This window comes from Megalobrama amblycephala, linkage group LG2 (genome assembly GCF_018812025.1).
Source record: "Megalobrama amblycephala isolate DHTTF-2021 linkage group LG2, ASM1881202v1, whole genome shotgun sequence".
Lineage (NCBI taxonomy): Eukaryota > Metazoa > Chordata > Actinopteri > Cypriniformes > Xenocyprididae > Megalobrama > Megalobrama amblycephala.
Window position 1 is genome coordinate 25,505,015 of NC_063045.1, and position 17,871 is coordinate 25,522,885.

At 35.0% G+C, this 17,871-nt stretch overlaps 2 protein-coding genes across 3 annotated transcripts in view; one reads left to right on the forward strand and one right to left on the reverse strand.

Annotated features, from left to right (window-relative positions):
- The window catches only part of mgat5 (alpha-1,6-mannosylglycoprotein 6-beta-N-acetylglucosaminyltransferase), an 81,946-nt gene extending 77,971 nt beyond the window's left edge, over positions 1–3,975 (forward strand). Inside the window, exons 15-17 of the mRNA XM_048168102.1 lie at positions 107–181; positions 346–503; positions 1,301–3,975. Coding sequence (XP_048024059.1) covers positions 107–181; positions 346–503; positions 1,301–1,499 — 432 coding nt within the window. The 3' untranslated portion in view covers positions 1,500–3,975. The remainder of the gene's footprint in view (positions 1–106; positions 182–345; positions 504–1,300) is intronic.
- The window catches only part of tmem163b (transmembrane protein 163b), a 36,508-nt gene continuing 22,542 nt past the window's right edge, over positions 3,906–17,871 (reverse strand). For both annotated transcript variants that reach the window (XM_048168146.1, XM_048168156.1), the window contains 3 exons: positions 11,024–11,135; positions 9,383–9,524; positions 3,906–5,853 (listed from right to left, as the gene is read on the reverse strand). In XM_048168146.1, the coding sequence (XP_048024103.1) occupies positions 5,793–5,853; positions 9,383–9,524; positions 11,024–11,135 (315 nt within the window). In that variant the 3' untranslated portion in view covers positions 3,906–5,792. The remainder of the gene's footprint in view (positions 5,854–9,382; positions 9,525–11,023; positions 11,136–17,871) is intronic.

A 17,871-nucleotide genomic window follows, 5' to 3' on the forward strand; every position in this document is an offset into this window, starting at 1 on the left:
ATCAGAACTGGAGGTTAGGTCATATTTAGCTCACTTCTGAGGGCAGTAGTGTCCCTATCATTATATCTCAGTCAATTCTGATGTTTTTCTTTATATTTTGTTTCAGATTGAGCCGTATCTGCCGTATGAGTTCACGTGTGAGGGGATGTTACAGCGGGTCAACGCTTTCATCGAGAACCAGGTACCTTTTGAGTGTTAGTGGAAATACAAGGTTCGCGTGAGAGCGTGATTTGCTCCACCTCAGCTGAAAACACACGAGATGACATTAGACTTGACATGTTTGTAACTGTAAAGAATGCACGCTTGATCTGTTAAGGTACGCCCTTGTTTAAACTCTGTCTGTAGGATTTCTGTCACGGTCAGGTGATGTGGCCTCCTCTGAGCGCTATGCAGGTGAAGTTCGCTCCGGCAGGGAAATCCTGCAAACAGGTGTGTCAGGAAGAGCAGCTGATCTGTGAACCCTCCTTCTTCCAGCATCTCAATAAAGACAAGGATCTGGCCAGGTACAGACACCACAGTTCTCCATCCAAACAGCAGAGGGCAATGTTGTTTTTCACATGGCTTTTATTGACTTTCTGCTTTAGAATTAAAAATCAGAATTTAATTGCTCCTGCTGAGGTTGTGGTGGGATTTGCGTAAAATTTGCATTAGATTTGGACTATTTTTGTAAACAAATTGAACATGGATTTCATTGTAAAAATGTCCATTATTAAATATATATTTCCATAGGCATCTACCATTAGATTACCTATTTAATGTAGTTTTCCTTTATCTTCCATAAATGCAATTTATATACTTTAAATATGTATTTTTTACTAAATTCATATATTTTATAATGTTAAATATTATTTTAATATTTAATTATAAATATTATGTATTAGATGCAGATTTTATTTTTATATATTATATATATATATATATATATATATATATATATATATATATATATATATATACTTTATTAGATAACTATAAAATATTTTGTTGTATATATTTACATTTATTTTAATATTTGATTATATTTATTATATGCATATTTGTTGTATATTTTCTATGATATTGCATTAATTAAAAACATGATGATTTCATGGTTCTGTAAGATGCTGCAAAGAGTACCATGTTATTTATATGACACATAAAAACATGGTATTATCGCATACAATGTCCAAAAAAAAAGAATTATCTTGCGGCATGTCTGAAACACCATGACATTACCATGGTATCTTTCTATAAACCATGGTACTGTACTTATTGGCATTTCATATCTTCAGACGTTCCCTCTTTCCATTTCTTGTGGCAGGTATGGTGTGGTGTGTAAGACGGTGGAGTCCGCCAGCGATATCGTGGTCCCCGCCTTCAGCGAATCAGCGCAGCATTGCGTGTTCCAGTCCGACTTGCTGCTCTTCAGCTGCGCGGGGGCTCATCAGTCCCTCACACGCATCTGTCCCTGCAGAGACTACATGAAGGGCCAGGTGGCGCTGTGCAAGGACTGCTTATAACACACGCACACCAGACGCGGTGTTCGAAACCCGCCGTACTGGACAGGATCGGACTGTTACATTGTGCATTGCGGACAGTGCCAGTGTTTTAATGCGCGGTGATGCAATTAAAGAATTCAGAGTAATTTAACTCTTGTTTTATTCCCATACACACACAAACAGGCATCTCGAACGGAAACGCTGGAGCGCGGCAGCTCTCGGCTAAGAGAAATCAATCTCGCCGAAATAACGACGGATGGAGAGAGGAGAAAACCATTTATTTTGCTGGATTTATTTTTTGCGTGAACTTAAACAAGTTTCTGCCTGGCATACTTGAAGCGGAGTGCAGGGAATCAGAACCTTACACTGCCACCTGCAGGCATGGAGGAAACACTGTACTGACATTTATTTCCCCAGTTCATCGTTCTGCTGTTTTGCTTTTTCGTTCTGTTTTTCTTCTCTCTCTGAAGAACGACTTTTATCATTGGACCAAGTTTCCAAGTCGGACGGTCTGACTCTTTGACAAACTTCACCCTTTTGAAGAGTGAAAACTTGCAGTGCGTTTGTGCGTGTGTTTGTGTGTGAGAATGCAATTGTAGTTTTAAAGTCATAGGGAAGCAGACTTCGTGAAGAAACCTCCTGAGTTTAACACTGTAACGGACGTTCCACTTATTGGCTATAACAGTTATGTAAATAACAGATACCGCTTTATTCTGCATGGTAGTTTATTTCCTGTGACGCAAACGGCAACTTGTAACAGCACATGCTAACACTGGGAGTTTTCAGTGTTGGTCACTATTCACGGTAAATATCGCAGTACTGCACCGGAGAACTGCCAGGTTAGATGTTTTGGTGAATTACGCACATCGCAAACCAGCCAGTATAAATTAGAACACACACCAGTTGACCAAACTAACAGCTGAACAAGCTAGTAGATTGAGTTCCACTAAATTGGGTCACTTTTTGCTATCGAGTTGCCAAAAAGAGGCTCAGTTTACCCGAATATATGTGGATAAAGTAAATACCCAATAGGATCGCAGAAATTTTGTGTAAAATTTTATCTTTATTTGTATAAAAAAGATATCTGTATAAAAGCAAAGTGTACATTACAAGTATAGAATACTTTTTCTTTTCTTTTCTTTGATTTTATTTTTATTTTATGTTTAAAAACAGATTGGCCGCCTTGGTTTTTATTTTAAAATGCCTATATTCTTGAATTTGCCTGCCTATTATAAGGACAACAAATGTATTAGTTGTGTTTTGGAATGAAAATGCACTATAGCGAAGGTTTGACACCAGATATTACAACACACTGTACAATTGTTTTAAAGTTTGTTTTTTAATTTATTTTGTATACAGATCTTTATCTCTGCCTGTTGATTTTTATGTGACTATTTATAGAAAACAAAATTCTTTATAGAGGGAAATTTTATTTATCAGACTAATTTAAATGTAAGCGCATATGCTTGTCCAGAGTACAAAAGAGTACATTTCGATTTGTTTTTGAAAACTATAAAACGTAAAGTTTAGCTGTAAAATTTTACTTAACATCATATAAATATAGTACAGCAAAGCATATCATAATTCCCTTTATTGTAGATACTCTGGACAAGCACTGCGAACACAGTTTAATTGCAAAAGCCAGCAAAAACCTCATTTGATGTTTTTATCCAGTGTATGATTTCTGTAAACATTTGCACATTTGTAAATATAGATGGTTCTCTTCTAGTTTTCCACTCTTAACTTATACGATAGTTTTACGTTTGCGTTTCCGCTCTTTGTCGAGATCTGTACGTTTGTACGTGAAAATGATGGTCTTCAGCCAAGCTATTGTTTCCTCTCGTTACATGATGTGCCTTCTGATGGTTACTAGAACTGTCTGGTTTGTTTTCCTTTACGAAATAAAAAGCGTTGAAGGCGGAACGCTAGCTAGCTAAAAGCCGAAATAGTAGTCGAATAGCTGAAGTAGAGTCGGCATTTAGCATGAGATAGTTTTGCCAAACGTTTCGTGGTTGTTGACACGCAAAATCACACAATTAAACAAATGTATTTAGCTGACTGAAGTCGTTACACTTGGTTTACAGTATGAAGGACCGTATGCCACCGTTTTAAGAGTGTTTGTGTTCGTACGGATTAGCTGTAGCTGTGGTCTTCATATTAATGACGGTCTCAAATGATTACTTTAATGAAAATCGTGGCCAGTAATTCCATTTATATTGGAAAAATTGGAATGAAACACAAATTATTTTTTTTTTTTTACAACTGTTCTGGTTTACTTTGCTGTTAATAATGGTCGCTTTTATTTTGTTTTAAACTGAAATGCATTCACACATCAGACTGATTTGTAAATTGATTTGTTTTGGGGGGTGATTTTACATAGGTTATGGAAGATTTTAAGACATTCAAAAAATAAATAAACTGACATAATTTGTTTTTCATTGAGGAATCAGTAGGATATATCTTTATTTTTCAAATAAAGTTTTTTTCTGTGACAACAGACATGTCTGTGTAAATATACATGTGTACTCCACAGCAACACAGTTGTATATACATTCATGTATCACATGACATTCGGATTCCACGGTGCCCCGGCGTGGATTGACATCGGCTTTTGCCAGCGTTTTGTTCGAGCGATGATGCAAATAGTGGCCCCGATCTTTTGTTTATTTTTGGGCCTCTGTTTTAAGTCCTCAGCACACTTCTACATGTGGTTTTAGAAACTGTGCAAAGAAAAAGTCCCATCTGCAAGGGCGTGTGCTTGTGCCAAGTACCTCTGACAAGGGCTCAAGGTATTTAACATGTCAATAAATAACAGAGCGGTAAATTCGACCACACACCTGAAAAAACAGCGTAAGTCATACAGTTCTCAAAAAAAGCACAAACGTTAAAGCGGAAATGTGCTTTTCACCTACAATCGAACTACGAACTGCCACTGGATAGCACATACGTAATCTGACTGGTTGTAACGTCACTGTTACGTACATCTGCTCCGCGGAGCTACGGTATATTTGCTACATAAAATGCTTAGAAACTTGGCTTGTCCCAAATACACATTTAAATAGCCAAATTTTGTGGCAAAATTACAACAGTCTATGTAATACTTCAGAACTTATAACTTCACATCATGAAGGGTCAAGTTTTAAGGCTTTGTTACTGTGAGTAACGCGTTCGTGTGCCATTTAATAGTTACACGTTTCACCAAAAGCTAAATGCGAGGCTGGATTAAGCTATAACAACTGAACTTCACAGAACTTTACTGTTTCAATGGAGTGCGGAAGATGAAATGACATTATTCTAGCAAATGAAGCGTTTCTAAAACGGCATGTTTTTATTCTAATGATAGCAGTTGATTTGTAGTCTAAGACTAGTGCTCTTTAAGTATTGAAAGTTTCTTCATGTATTATGTTTTGACATTGACAAGTACGTTACAATAAATATTAAAGTATTAGATATGAAAATGCCGTGTTGAGTAATATTATACTTTAAAGTTTATGTAGGCAATCAGATGGCACGTTTTTAACAAGGAAAAACTAAACAAATTTAAGTTTTAACAAGGTCCCCATAAAGAAAAAACCTGTAAAAATGTAGTTTCACCACCTCTTCCAATATATTAATTTAACATTTTAGCAAAATTATTTTGGCATGACTTAAATTTGTGCATCTATACTTGGTTTTTTAGTCATATGATTGGCTTTTCTATTGTGAAACTATTGAAATCTAAGTTTGAATGTAAAAGTTAAAAATTTTGAAATCATATGTTAGACAGCTAATGAATTGTCTATTACTTTTTACAGGTTTCCACAAACGTGGCAAACCTTTCTTTTCTACTAAAGAACTACGAGATAAAATAAATAAACTTAAATAAATAAAACAAACGAATCAAAAACTACAATCTGTGTTAAGTTTACCTGATAAACCTCTTCCCCCCCCATAACCTGAACAATTAAAGATGTTAAATATTTTTTTTTCCTTTTGATAATCTGCACAAATCATAATCCATAAATCCCTTTTTCTTCAGAGACACATACTGAATGTGATTTAATCTGGGTTTAAAATATCAGATGTCAAATTGGTTGCCACATTCTGAGATGTCTTGATTCAGCTCCACGGCTCATTGCCAGTTCCAACAATACAGTAATACACATTTTATATATGCAATTGTCAGTTTTCCCTTTCAAATCCATATTTACAGGGGGAGTTTGTGGTTGCGTCTGCCCTGAGGCAAGGACAAGTGTGTGTATGTGTTGTGTTTTCCCACTCAGGAGAATCTCCACACGAGTGTTTATGTGTGTTGAGTTGTCCAGAATCAGAATCCTACTCGAAGCGCTCGTAATGTCTCGTCTGCCTGACGCGCGGGACCATGTCCTTTAACAACCTGGCAAAGAAAAAAGACAAGTGTCACTCATTCTCATGTCAGACCAGAAAAAAAACTTACTAAGTTTAGAGGTCAGAGCCATGGCCTGATAATTAGTGTGTTTTTGGTAATATTAAATAATATTAAACACTCAAAAAAATAACTCTTTGAACGAACATAAAAAAATCATGGAAAGGATTTCCACATGATTAAGTTGCTTTATTTCAGCATTATGCAATTCTGTTATTCCAATTTAATGTACTTACGTTGGGTCAACTTAATTTATTAAGGTTGATTCAACTTATTTACTATGGTTGGGCACAGGTTAATTTAATAGTGTCAGCCCAACTAATTTGCAATGTTTTGGAAAATAAATAAAAAAAATTAAAAATAAATTGTTTTCATATACATTGATTTTTACAATTAATTCTTCTTGTTTAATTTTGTGATTTATATAACTTTTGTGATGTTCTGTATTAGAAATCTAGATGTGATACTGGATTCATCCTAAATTGCCTTAACCAAAAACACTGTAAAGCCTAAATTGATCATCAAGTCCATTGGTGGCAACGGTTTTACAATCAACATAGGCTTACAATGTTTTTGGGAAATGCAACCCAGAGCACTACCACAGTGATTACGTTCTTATTAAAGTAATTTGAAAGTTTGTTAGCAGGTCCTCAACCCAAGCACAAGTGCAACAATTCACCACAATGGTAACCCTAAAACTAGTAATTAACAGAAACTTTTAAATACCAACATAATAGAACAGTAAACATTAAAAAGTCTTTCCATTTTCTCATCTTCCTAAAAACTGCTTAAAATAACACTTTATTTCCTAGTTCAGCCCCTTTGCAAAGCATGATGGGAAGTGAAAATCCTGTTTGATTGAGTCCTGGTTGGGTTTACTTGATTTAAACATGTTATTCCAATATGAAAACATCAAGTTAAGTCAAAGAGTAATCGTTTCAAGTCAATTTAACATGAATGAATCACATTTAAAACAGACACCAGATACAATGGTGTTGAATCAAAATAAATAGCTTAAACTGAACAGCATCAAAAAATCTTTTTTTGAGTGTACTTTAATGTTCATGTGGACATTAAGTTGGTTTATCAAAAAATATTTTCACATGAAAAAAAAATAAGATATCTAAATTTAATTTAAACACCTCTTCAATTTATTAAATGGACTTTTTAGTAAAATTGTTTCAACATAACTTCAATTTGTGCACATTCAGCGTGATCCACTTCATTTTCTATATGTTTGGCTTTTCAATTGTGAAATTTCATTGAAATCTACATTTGGATGTAAAATCTAGTAATTAGTGCAACTGGTTTGCAACGTTTAAATCCTGTTATTTCCTATAATTTAGGCCTCAATACATATCTTAAATTTAAGATTTATGTATTTGAATTGCATATAAAATTTCCATTCATTTGGATTACTCAGTTTTAACATACATAAACTAATAAACTTAATGTGATGCATATTTGTCCATCATACATTAATGAAACTGGCGCCGCGTTCGTTCCGTAAGTTAAATAGGGAAGGCGTAGGATATACGGCGTAAGTGTTTTGAAGAATGCGGAAAGCAGAAACACGTGCAAGACGATCATCTGTTTATATATAACATATACAGTTGTATTTTTTTCGAAAATGACCGATGGTTTCGCTAGATAAGACCCTTATTCCTCGTCTGGTATCGTTTAAAGCCCTTTGAAGCTGCACTGAAACTGTAATTTTGGCCTTCAACCATCTGGTGCCCATTGAAGTCCACTATAAGGAGAATAATCCTGGAATGTTTTCATCAAAAACCTTCATTTCTTTTCGACTGACGAAAGAAAGACATGAACATCTTGGATGACATGGGGGTGAGTAAATTATCCGAAAATTTTTATTTAAAAGTGGACTAATCCTTTAATGATACATGATGCATGATGAAAGTCTAAAAATTTCTGTGTGCAAGTTACAATAAACTGTAAATGTAACACTGACATAGTATGCCACAATGACACGGCTAAACTCAGCATACAGCTCTGGACCTCTCAAGGACGAACCTGTCACTTCAAACTAAATGACCTCCGCTTAATGGAACACTGTGTGCTTTTAGGAAAGGAGACACAGCAGGTGGAATTTTACAGCTTATATATTTGCATTTACACTCAAAGTTCTGTCAACAAGTCATTCGATTTTCAGTGGGAAATGTTCCAGATGTATACGCATACAATTCCCTGAATGTTTGGTGTGTACGTGTTACGTCTTCATTTCCATTACAATAAGTCAAACACTAATTACAGTCTCTAGGCTATGATATTATAATAACTGCTTGAAATTACGTTAACTGGCATAATGTGCTATTTAACCACCAAAATGCTACATAATTAGCTTCCCTATCAGAGGCTTTAGTTAAACCCTCAAGCATATTTACAGTTGCACCAAAGACAAACAGAGTCATGCCTGAAATCCCTCAAGTGAGCAAGTACATTATTAAATGACTGTTTATAAAACCCCTTTGTGCTGTTGAAGAAACATGGTAGCCTACTTTTCAAAAATATTTGTATTAGCATCATAGGTGTATAATTATATACTACTATTTGTATACCATTATAGTTTTTGTTAATATTTTGAATTAGGTCTTATTTTTGTTTTCTGTTTTCATTTTCATTTTAGTTAAAGTTATTTTGTTTTAAAAAAAAAAAAAAAAAAAGTAAAAAGTTTTTTAGTTTTTGTTTTAGTTAGGCTACTTTAGTACTTCAACTTAAACTAAATGACAATAAGAAATGTTGACTTTTCTGAACTAGCTGAAATAAAAAATAAGTATAAGTTTTTATATTTTATTTAAATAATGTTTATTGTATTTCAAGTAATGAAAATAGTTTTTAGTAGTTTTAGTTTAATTTAACTGATTTTAGCTGTTTTCTTATCCTGAGAGAATTTTCAGTAAACTAGCTACAGGTACAATTCATTTGGGAGTAACACAATGTTGTTTTATGTCTTTTAACTCTTTCCCCGCCATTGATGTAATTTTCCAGCTTTCCATGTTTTCTCTGTTATACGGTAGGAGGCGCTATTACTATCTTCAGAAAGAGTAGAGAATCTCCAGATCAAAACACAGGCAAAAAAAAAGAGCAGACATTTGTGATAAAAACATTGCTTTTGCATTTTGTAGTCTTTGGAAAGAAAGAAAAAAAACACGATTTTCTCAGCTTTTTGTTCAAAATGTTGCTTTTTTTTAAAAAACTTATCCACATTCAAGTGTTGATAAAAAAAGAATGCATGCAGCTAGAATAAAACGGCTTTTCTTTGTTTAAAAGCAGAGGCTCTGTTCTTTCTTTTGATATATTGCATGTTCAGATATTCTTACAAAAAAATATTCTGGGGGCCATGAAATTTTTTGGAAAATTATCAAAAATGCTGGTGGTGACTGGCAAAAAAAAAAAAAAAGAGTTAAATGTTAAAGTAACGTTTCCCTTTTTACACTTAACTACTCAAAATGTATTAGTGCACCTTGAAGTTTTCATATTTGAGCTGGATTGGGACTCTTACTTGACTCCATAGGCGAGAATGATCAGTCCGATCAGAACCCCGATGGACGCGTCCAGGAACCAGACGCTAGGTTCATGTTTGAACACCTCGGCGCTGATTAGGATGGAGAATCCCATGACACCTCCAACTAGGGAGTTAAAACCTGGAAATAAATAATTACGTAAATGTAAAAATATCAGAAAGAGCAGCATGAACATTCTGCTAAATTTCTACTTTTGTGTTCCACAGGAAAAAGAAAGTCATACAGGTTTGGAACAGCATAAGAATGAATAAATTGACAATATGTTCTCCTTTTTTTTTTTAAGCAAACTTTACTATTAAACAAAAACAATTCCTTATCTTTACAGATTATAAATCTTGACATTCTGTTTTAAGATAATCAGTAGTTTATGTGATAACTAGCTGATGTAGCAGCAGTCTTGGATGTTTGGACAGATGGTGAATTTCACATGTGTTTATCTCGCGTACGATTCAGCGGCTCCACGATGGGTGTGTGTTTGCGCTACTGAGACGGTTGGTGTACACAGAAGAGCGTTGCTTGACATTAGCAATTACTGTCACACCGTGTGACAGATATTAACCAATCCCAGTTAAACATGCAAAAGTATTGTACACTGTTTGCTCCATTTAATGTTAACGAAGTTGTAAATTAAGATTATTGGAGTATTTTTTTACAAGAAAATACCATTTCTAGTTTCTACTTTTTGTAATTATTTGTGAAATTGACTAGCAATTCCTTAGTGAAAATTGTTTCAAAGTAAATCCTACACCAAGGGCGTTTAAATTATGTTTGTGTGTGTGTGATATCGATTACAAAAATTACAAACAAAAGTTTGCTCAGTTAGCAAAGCCACATGATTTAATTTTAACTGTGTGTGTGCGTGCGTGTGTGTGTACATGTCCATCTGTTCATATCTGTCTATATATATATATGTCTGTCTCTGCACTCCCATCTGCTCATCTGTCTATCTACTCGTCTGTCGCATTTTCTTTTTCAGTGTTTTTTTTTTTTCAAACAAAAATGCCATAAAACTACCCTAAAAGGCGGCCATGCCACGTGTGAAATGTATTTAATGTTGTCTTAAGTCATAAAATCATATTTGTTATCATTTTGAAGCTTGACCATCTTTCCATCTTTCAATACATGGAAAAAAAACACATTCTACTAAACATCTGTTAAAAAAAAAAGTACATCCATAATGTGATTTGTTAAAGGGATAGTTCACTCACAAATGAAAATTGTGTCATCATTTACTCACCCTCAATTAGTTTCAAACCTGTATAAATTTCTTTGTCTGCTGAACACAAAGGAAGATATTTGGAAGAATGTCAGTAACCAAAGAGATCTCAATGACTACCATAGTAAATGATGATTATTTTTTTGGTGAACTATCCCTTTAAGCGTAAACTTAATGTATTTAATCTTAAATTCAGTGGGAATTAAATAATTTTTGGGAGTTGATTGAATTGGCTTTTAAGCCAATATGGTCAGATGTAAAATCCTGCTCCTTCTAGCTCATAAGAAGTTAAAAAGGGAGGAGCTAAGGTGAAATAAGACCAGACACGTTGCCATGGCACTGTGAATAATAAATCAGGCTGGCCATCACCACGGTAACCCGGTGGGTTTCCGGGGAAACGTACCATCAGTGATGAGGGCCCTGCTGGTGAGGACTTTCCCCAGCATGAACTTACAGATGGACAGAATCGTGCACACCACCCCGCTGATAATAGATACGCTGTACAGGAAGTCATCCTGGAGAAAGAGAAAGATTGAGACGTTATCATACTGAGCAAGACATGATGTTCAAAGGTCAAGTGCACTGTTTTATTCAACAGTAATTTATATAATCACTGTAGAACAAATCATGGGAAAAGAGCTGCGTTTAGGTATACTAAATGGGTAACAGGACTACATTGTTGTCACATTACCTCATTATAGTGCATGGTCAATACAGCATTTTTGTATCTTTAATTCAATTTTGTGTAAAAAATGAAAATTTTGATCAAATAATGAGTCATGAGATATATTCAGAATAGCATACAACCATACTATTCTTACTATTTCAGCAGTCTATAGTATGTATACTTGTGCACTCGCTGAACTTAACATGTTGGTAGCCAAATGTTCTGATAATAATGTAGCGTACTACTGTTTGAAGTGTTTCTTACTGCATAAATACAGTACTGTCTAGTATGCAGTACATACCATGTAATATAGGATCTGTTTTTAAAGTGTAAAATGCTAGTAGTGAAGTATGCTAGTATTCTGAACCTAGCAAAGGTTGTGGAATATGTTCAGAATAGAATACTATACTGTTTGTTTGTTATTTATAAACTGTATGCAACAGTAAACATTTTTAACTGTAGCATACTAAATTGTGACATTATTCCTCGCATAAAATTGACCCTTCGTAAAGACCCGTCCCCCTATAGACATTATTTTCCAGAGAAACATGCGCGCCGCCATCTTTAGAATATTGTCTTTGAACTTCCGTTTTTGCGGTAGCCCTGTATATTTCTATGGCATCGCTGTTGAAGTGGATTTACGTGTTGTAGAGTTAATGAAAGTTATCATGAGCATTGTTATGTTTAAAGCAGATGTCTTAACAAATGTCAGTAGACCGGGAAGATTTTAAAATGAGCAGTTCATTCATAAATACATAAGATAGCTGTGGAAATACAAGCCGGAAGTCAAAAGACAACGAGCGCAGCGCTGAAAAGGGGCGGGGCTACATAAGGTCTATAGTTACTGTTGCTTTGTCCGACAAGCCGTGGCACTGTCACGCCACACAGAGTGAAAAATACATCGCGGAGCAAAGAGGACACTGACAATACGTCGACAGACAAGACAGAGCAGGTTACTTATGATATTAAACAAAGTCCCAGCTTTTAAAATTTGTAATTTTTTAAAGAAATTCGAACCGTTTTGTGGCTCTTTAACGTGTTGTGACAGATTGCTGTAGTGCCTCAGCTCAAGAGGCTCGTGAACCGATCATCTCTTCCTACCAATTAATTTATAGCATTAAATAAACATGAATGAACATCGGAAGAAATGTTGTTTAAAACGCGGAAAGACGTAAATACACACCATTTTTTAAGTTCAAGTCCACTGAGGTTAATCTTCTAATTCATGAGCGCTTTGTCTGACAAAATTGCGGATTCTGCATTATGATTGGTTAGATCGCTTGTCAATCAAACTCCCGGCGAAGGGTCGATTGCTAAGAAAAAAAGTTGCATACTGTGCACTTGCCGCGGTGAACATGAGGTTTTTTGACAATAATGTAGTGTACTACTGTTTGAAAAGTCTTAAACTGCTTAATACTGTTTCAGTATACAGTATATACTGCGCTGTATGCAGTAAGTAGTACATTATTATTATTCCGGGACAAAGTTATGGGCTATGTTCAGAACTGAATACTAGAGTAGGCCTACTGTTTCCTATTAAAAACAGTATGCAGTAAGCATAAGTAAACATTTCAGATAGTAGCATACTAAATTTTTGTCACATTAAGTGCATGTTTTCAGTTATCTCAGGCATACAAATGTGCATACCGCACACTTGCCAAAGTAATAAACATGCACAGTAATGGGATGTTTTGACAGTAAAGTTTGCTGCAGTCCATTGCTGCATAATACATATTCTATCAGCATACGTTATACTGTGCAGTATGCAATAAGTAGTACATTAGTATTCAGAACACAGTCAAAGTTATGGGATACGTTTAGAATGGAATACTTGCATACTGTTTCCTATATAAAAAAAACAGAATGCAATATACATTTCAAACTGTAGCATACTAAATTGTTGCCACATTATTTTATACATACAAAAATGTATATACTACTGTTGTACTGTATTGTAAATCTTTGCATACTGCACACTTGCTGACATGCAAGGTAATCCGGTCTTTTGATGATAATGTAGCATACTACGGTTGAAATGTTTATTGCTGCATATTTCATACAGTTTCAGTACATAGTACATACTTCACAGTGTGCAGTAAATGGTATGCTAAGTCCAAATCTGGGTATTCCATGCATGCAAGTAATTATAGTATGCATACTGCAAAACTTGTATGAGAAGCACCTATAGATATGTTAGAAAGTAAATATGAATGGAAATAAGGAGCGCAGAGACAATAAAAGGATGCAAAAAAAGATGAATAGAGTTGCCTTCTCAGCCTGAGCAGAATCATTAAAATTGTGCGCTGGCCTTGCAGACGTGAAAAAATGCAACGCTGCAAGGTTCCCACCATCAAACATAACGTCCAACACAAACACGCACACACAAACGGTCAGTCAATGCATCATTTATTCCCTCCGTATAAAACGGTATGATGGATCTTCTGGCGAGAAAACCTCATCAATATTGATGTCAAGAAAGCAGAAAACAATGAGGTTTGTGTCTCACGGAAAGTGTCGAACAACTCTAACCCTCTTAGAAGGGTTTAAAAACAACCACATGCCCTCGCATTTATCACAAACGCTGTCTGTCTGCCCACAAACATCCTACAATGTCTCTCTCTGAGACGTCTCTGATTATCCATTTCAGTGAGAAATCAGGGATTTGGTAGCAGTTGCACTATCAACATTTTTTTATGGTTGTGTGCCTTTAATAAAACCTGTAAACATCATTTAGGGCTTTATTTTTGAGTCGTTTTTATCACTTTCACAGAGGTTAGCTGCCTAGATAATCTGAACAGTCCATTTATGTGAGATGTTTATTTTATTTTGTCTACAGGCAAAAATTATTTTTATTTTTTTTTTGGGTTTGTTTGTTTTTTGATTTTGGGCTTACTTAATATTTTAGATTTCAATAACAATACAAATCTTTAATCTTTTTGTTTTTTCAAAATGAGTTTTTATCTCCATTTCAGCAGCACTTACACCAAATAGTTATTCCTCTCTATATTCTGAGGGTTTTTACTTAAGGGTTTGATCATTTATCATTTGCCTAATTTTATACAACATTTTATTCCTAAAAACATGGTGAAAATGTATTTTATTTCTGGCAGTTGACAATATTTCTGAGTGATAAAAAGAGATATTCAAAATCAACCTTCAACTCTAATATGTCAACAAAATAAAACAAGATTTCTTTAAAGGTGCCCTAGATTGTTTTTTTACAAGATGTAATATAAGTCCTAGGTGTCCCCTGAATGTGTCTGTGAAGTTTCAGCTCAAAATACCCCATAGATTTTTTTTAATTAATTTTTTTAACTGCCTATTTTGGGGCATCATTAACTATGCACTGATTTTTTCAGCACGGCCCCTTTAAGAGATGCGCTCCCTCTGCCCCACGAGCTCTCGACTATATATACATCGCATAAACAAAGTTCACACAGCTAATATAACCCTCAAATGGATCTTTACAAGATGTTCGTCATGCATGCTGTGTGCATACATCGAATCATGTGAGTAAAGTATTTATTTAGATGGTTACGTTTGATTCTGTGTGAGTTTGAGGCTATGCTCTGTGGCTAAACCAAATCTAACATTACACACTGTTGGAGAGATTTATAAAGAATGAAGTTGTGTTTATGCATTATACAGACTGCACGTGTTTAAAAATGAAAATAGCAACGACTCTCATCTCCGTGAATACAGTAAGAAACGATGGTAACTTTAACCACATTTAACAGTATATTAGCAACATGCTAATGAAACATTTAGAAAAACAATTTACAAATATCACTAAAAATATCATGATATCATGGATCATGTCAGTTATTATTGCTCCATCTGCCATTTTTCGCTGTTGTTCTTGCTTGCTTACCTTGTCTGTGCACAGATCCAGCCGTTAATACTGCCTTTCCTTGTCTAATGCGTCGAATGGGCTGGCATTATGCAAATATTGGGGTCATACATATTAATGATCCCGACTGTTACGTAACAGTCGGTGTTATGTTGAGATCCGAGTGCTTTCCGGAAGTCTTTTAAACAAATGAGATTTACATAAGAAGGAGGAAACAATGGGGTTTGAAACTCAATGTATGTCTTTTCCATGTACTGAACTCTTGTTATTCAGCTATGCCGAGGTAAATTCAAATTCTGATTCTAGGGCACCTTTAAAAACAAGTATCTGATAATGCCTCATTTGCATATGTAAACAACATTTCAGAAAACTTGTAATACAAAATTTAATGTGGTACTGTACTGTGATTAATTAACTTGGGTTAAAATGTTTCCCCTATTCATCTGTAGTGGCTTGCCTTAATTTTACAGGTTCACGATAGGAAGTGGAAATGGCTCAGATGAGGACTATTACAGGAATTCAGTGGAAGATTGTTGTATTGATTTTATGGCACCTGAAAAACGGTCAGTCTTTCTCAGAAACATGCATGGAATTGCAAAAGGGGGCAGTCAATCTCAAACACCTTGTTCAAGAACAGCTTATTAACATTTAATTAGAGAATGAAAGAGCATGAGAGAGAGAGTATGTGAGAAAAAAAATGAGAGAGAAAAGAAGGGGGAAGTGTTTCTGACATCAGCAGCAGATGAAGAGAGGGAGAAATATTGGATCTATTTTTAGGCTGCGCTTGTATGCGCCAAAACCAAGCTTTACACGCTGAGACAGGAACAGGAATCCTCCAGAGAGAAGCCAGAGTCCTGATTAAAACATCAGCACAGCGTCTCACTCTCTCTCTGCTTCCTCCTATTCCTCTGTATCTCTCATCTGGTTATCGTCTTCTCTTCTACACTCTAATTATGTTTGCTACACACTTAAAATAAAGGTTTACAGTCTCATGCCTTTCAGAAAATTACATGGCGGAACCTTTTTAACTTCTCAAATGTCACCTTTTTATGTTCCCACAGTATTAAAAGAATCTTTTAAAGTTCCGTCATCAATAGAACCTTTTTTATTTCCCATAATGTCCTTATGGAATTTTTTTAGTTCACATATCATAATAGAACCATTTTCAGTCCTTTCTTAGTTCTTGTTATGTCATACATTAAGTAGAACCTTTTTTCAGTTATGTCATGATAGAATATTTTTTATTTCTCATTATATCATGATAGAACCTTTTTTAGTTCTCATTATGTCATCATAGACATTTTTTTTTTGTTCCCATTGTCATAGAACCATTTTTAGTACCAATTGTGCCCCTTTTTAAGTTCCTGTCACGCCAAAATAGTTTTTTAGAACATGTATGCACTTATTTCAAGAACCCAAGAAAATTTCATTTTTAAAACTAGAAGCATGGCTCATTAACAAAGTTCATAATGTGCTATGTTTGGTTCTTGATCAAAAAGAGGGTTATTTCCTTAACTTTTATGAATGTACACTCTTAAAAATTAAGGTTCCAAAGGGACTAAAAGGTTCCACCTTTTAGTGAACAGTACTTAAAAGAACCATTTTTTGTCTTAGTGTAAAGAGTATTTAAATAATCTAAAAAAGTACCTTTTTCCACTATAAAGAACCTTTTGTGCACTGGAAAGGTTCCATGAATGTTAAAGGTTCTTCATGGAAACACACGTCAATAAAGAACCTTTATTTTAAAGAGTGAAGAAGTGGAATCTTTACACCACAGATGCAGTACCAGACCGAGGCTTTAGGTGTCTCATTTCATCACAGGAAGATGGATGGAGAAATAGATTGAGAAAGAGAGTGAGTGATAGTGGAGGGGTAACTGGTTTAGGGAAAACTATTTCCCCTCTTGATGTTGCCTGGCAACAGCGATATCAGACTATTCTAATCTCGTCTGTGACTTCACACCTCGTCTCCGTCGTGTTCATTCAGCTTTACACTTGTGCTGTTTAGCAGGCGCCGTTAGGGAAAACTCACACAACCAGCGACATGAAAAGATGAAGTGTTGTGTTTGCGTGTGGCGTCCTTTTTCTGAGAGACTCTTGAATGGAGTTTACAGTCAATAAAAAGTCAGCGGGGAAATAAGATGCGAGAGTATGAATGCTTAGAGCAAATAAACATGGAAATATATTTAGAAAATGACAAAATTGAATCAATTAGGCACTTAGAATATAGAATAAGAGTTGGTCGCAACAATCAATCAACCAACCAATCCAATGAATGAATTAGAGAGTGAATGAATGAACAAAAGAATTAATGAATCAACTGCTGGAACTATCAACCCGCGTTCCATTCGGAAGGGCTCATCCCTATGCCCTAATCCCTTCAAAGGGATTGACAGCTTCGCAGGGATGAAGGGTGTAGGGTTCAAAAAAACTATTTTTTTGGAATGCATTTCTGCATCATCTTAACAAGACAATCAAGGAGGCATCTTCGTCTTTTTTCCCCTGGTTTAGTCTTTGTATTAATACGCATTAATTTACTGTAGTAACATTATAAGCTACTGCCGGTCTTTTGCGTTAAATATAATTTATATTGTGTCTATGTATTTGAAACATTTGATTGGACTGATAAGGGAGCTGTAAAGTATTTTTGTTGAAGTACAATGTCATTTTGACCATAATAATGTACCAAATCTAACTCGTATAAATATTACAGTAATATACAGAAAAATATTATA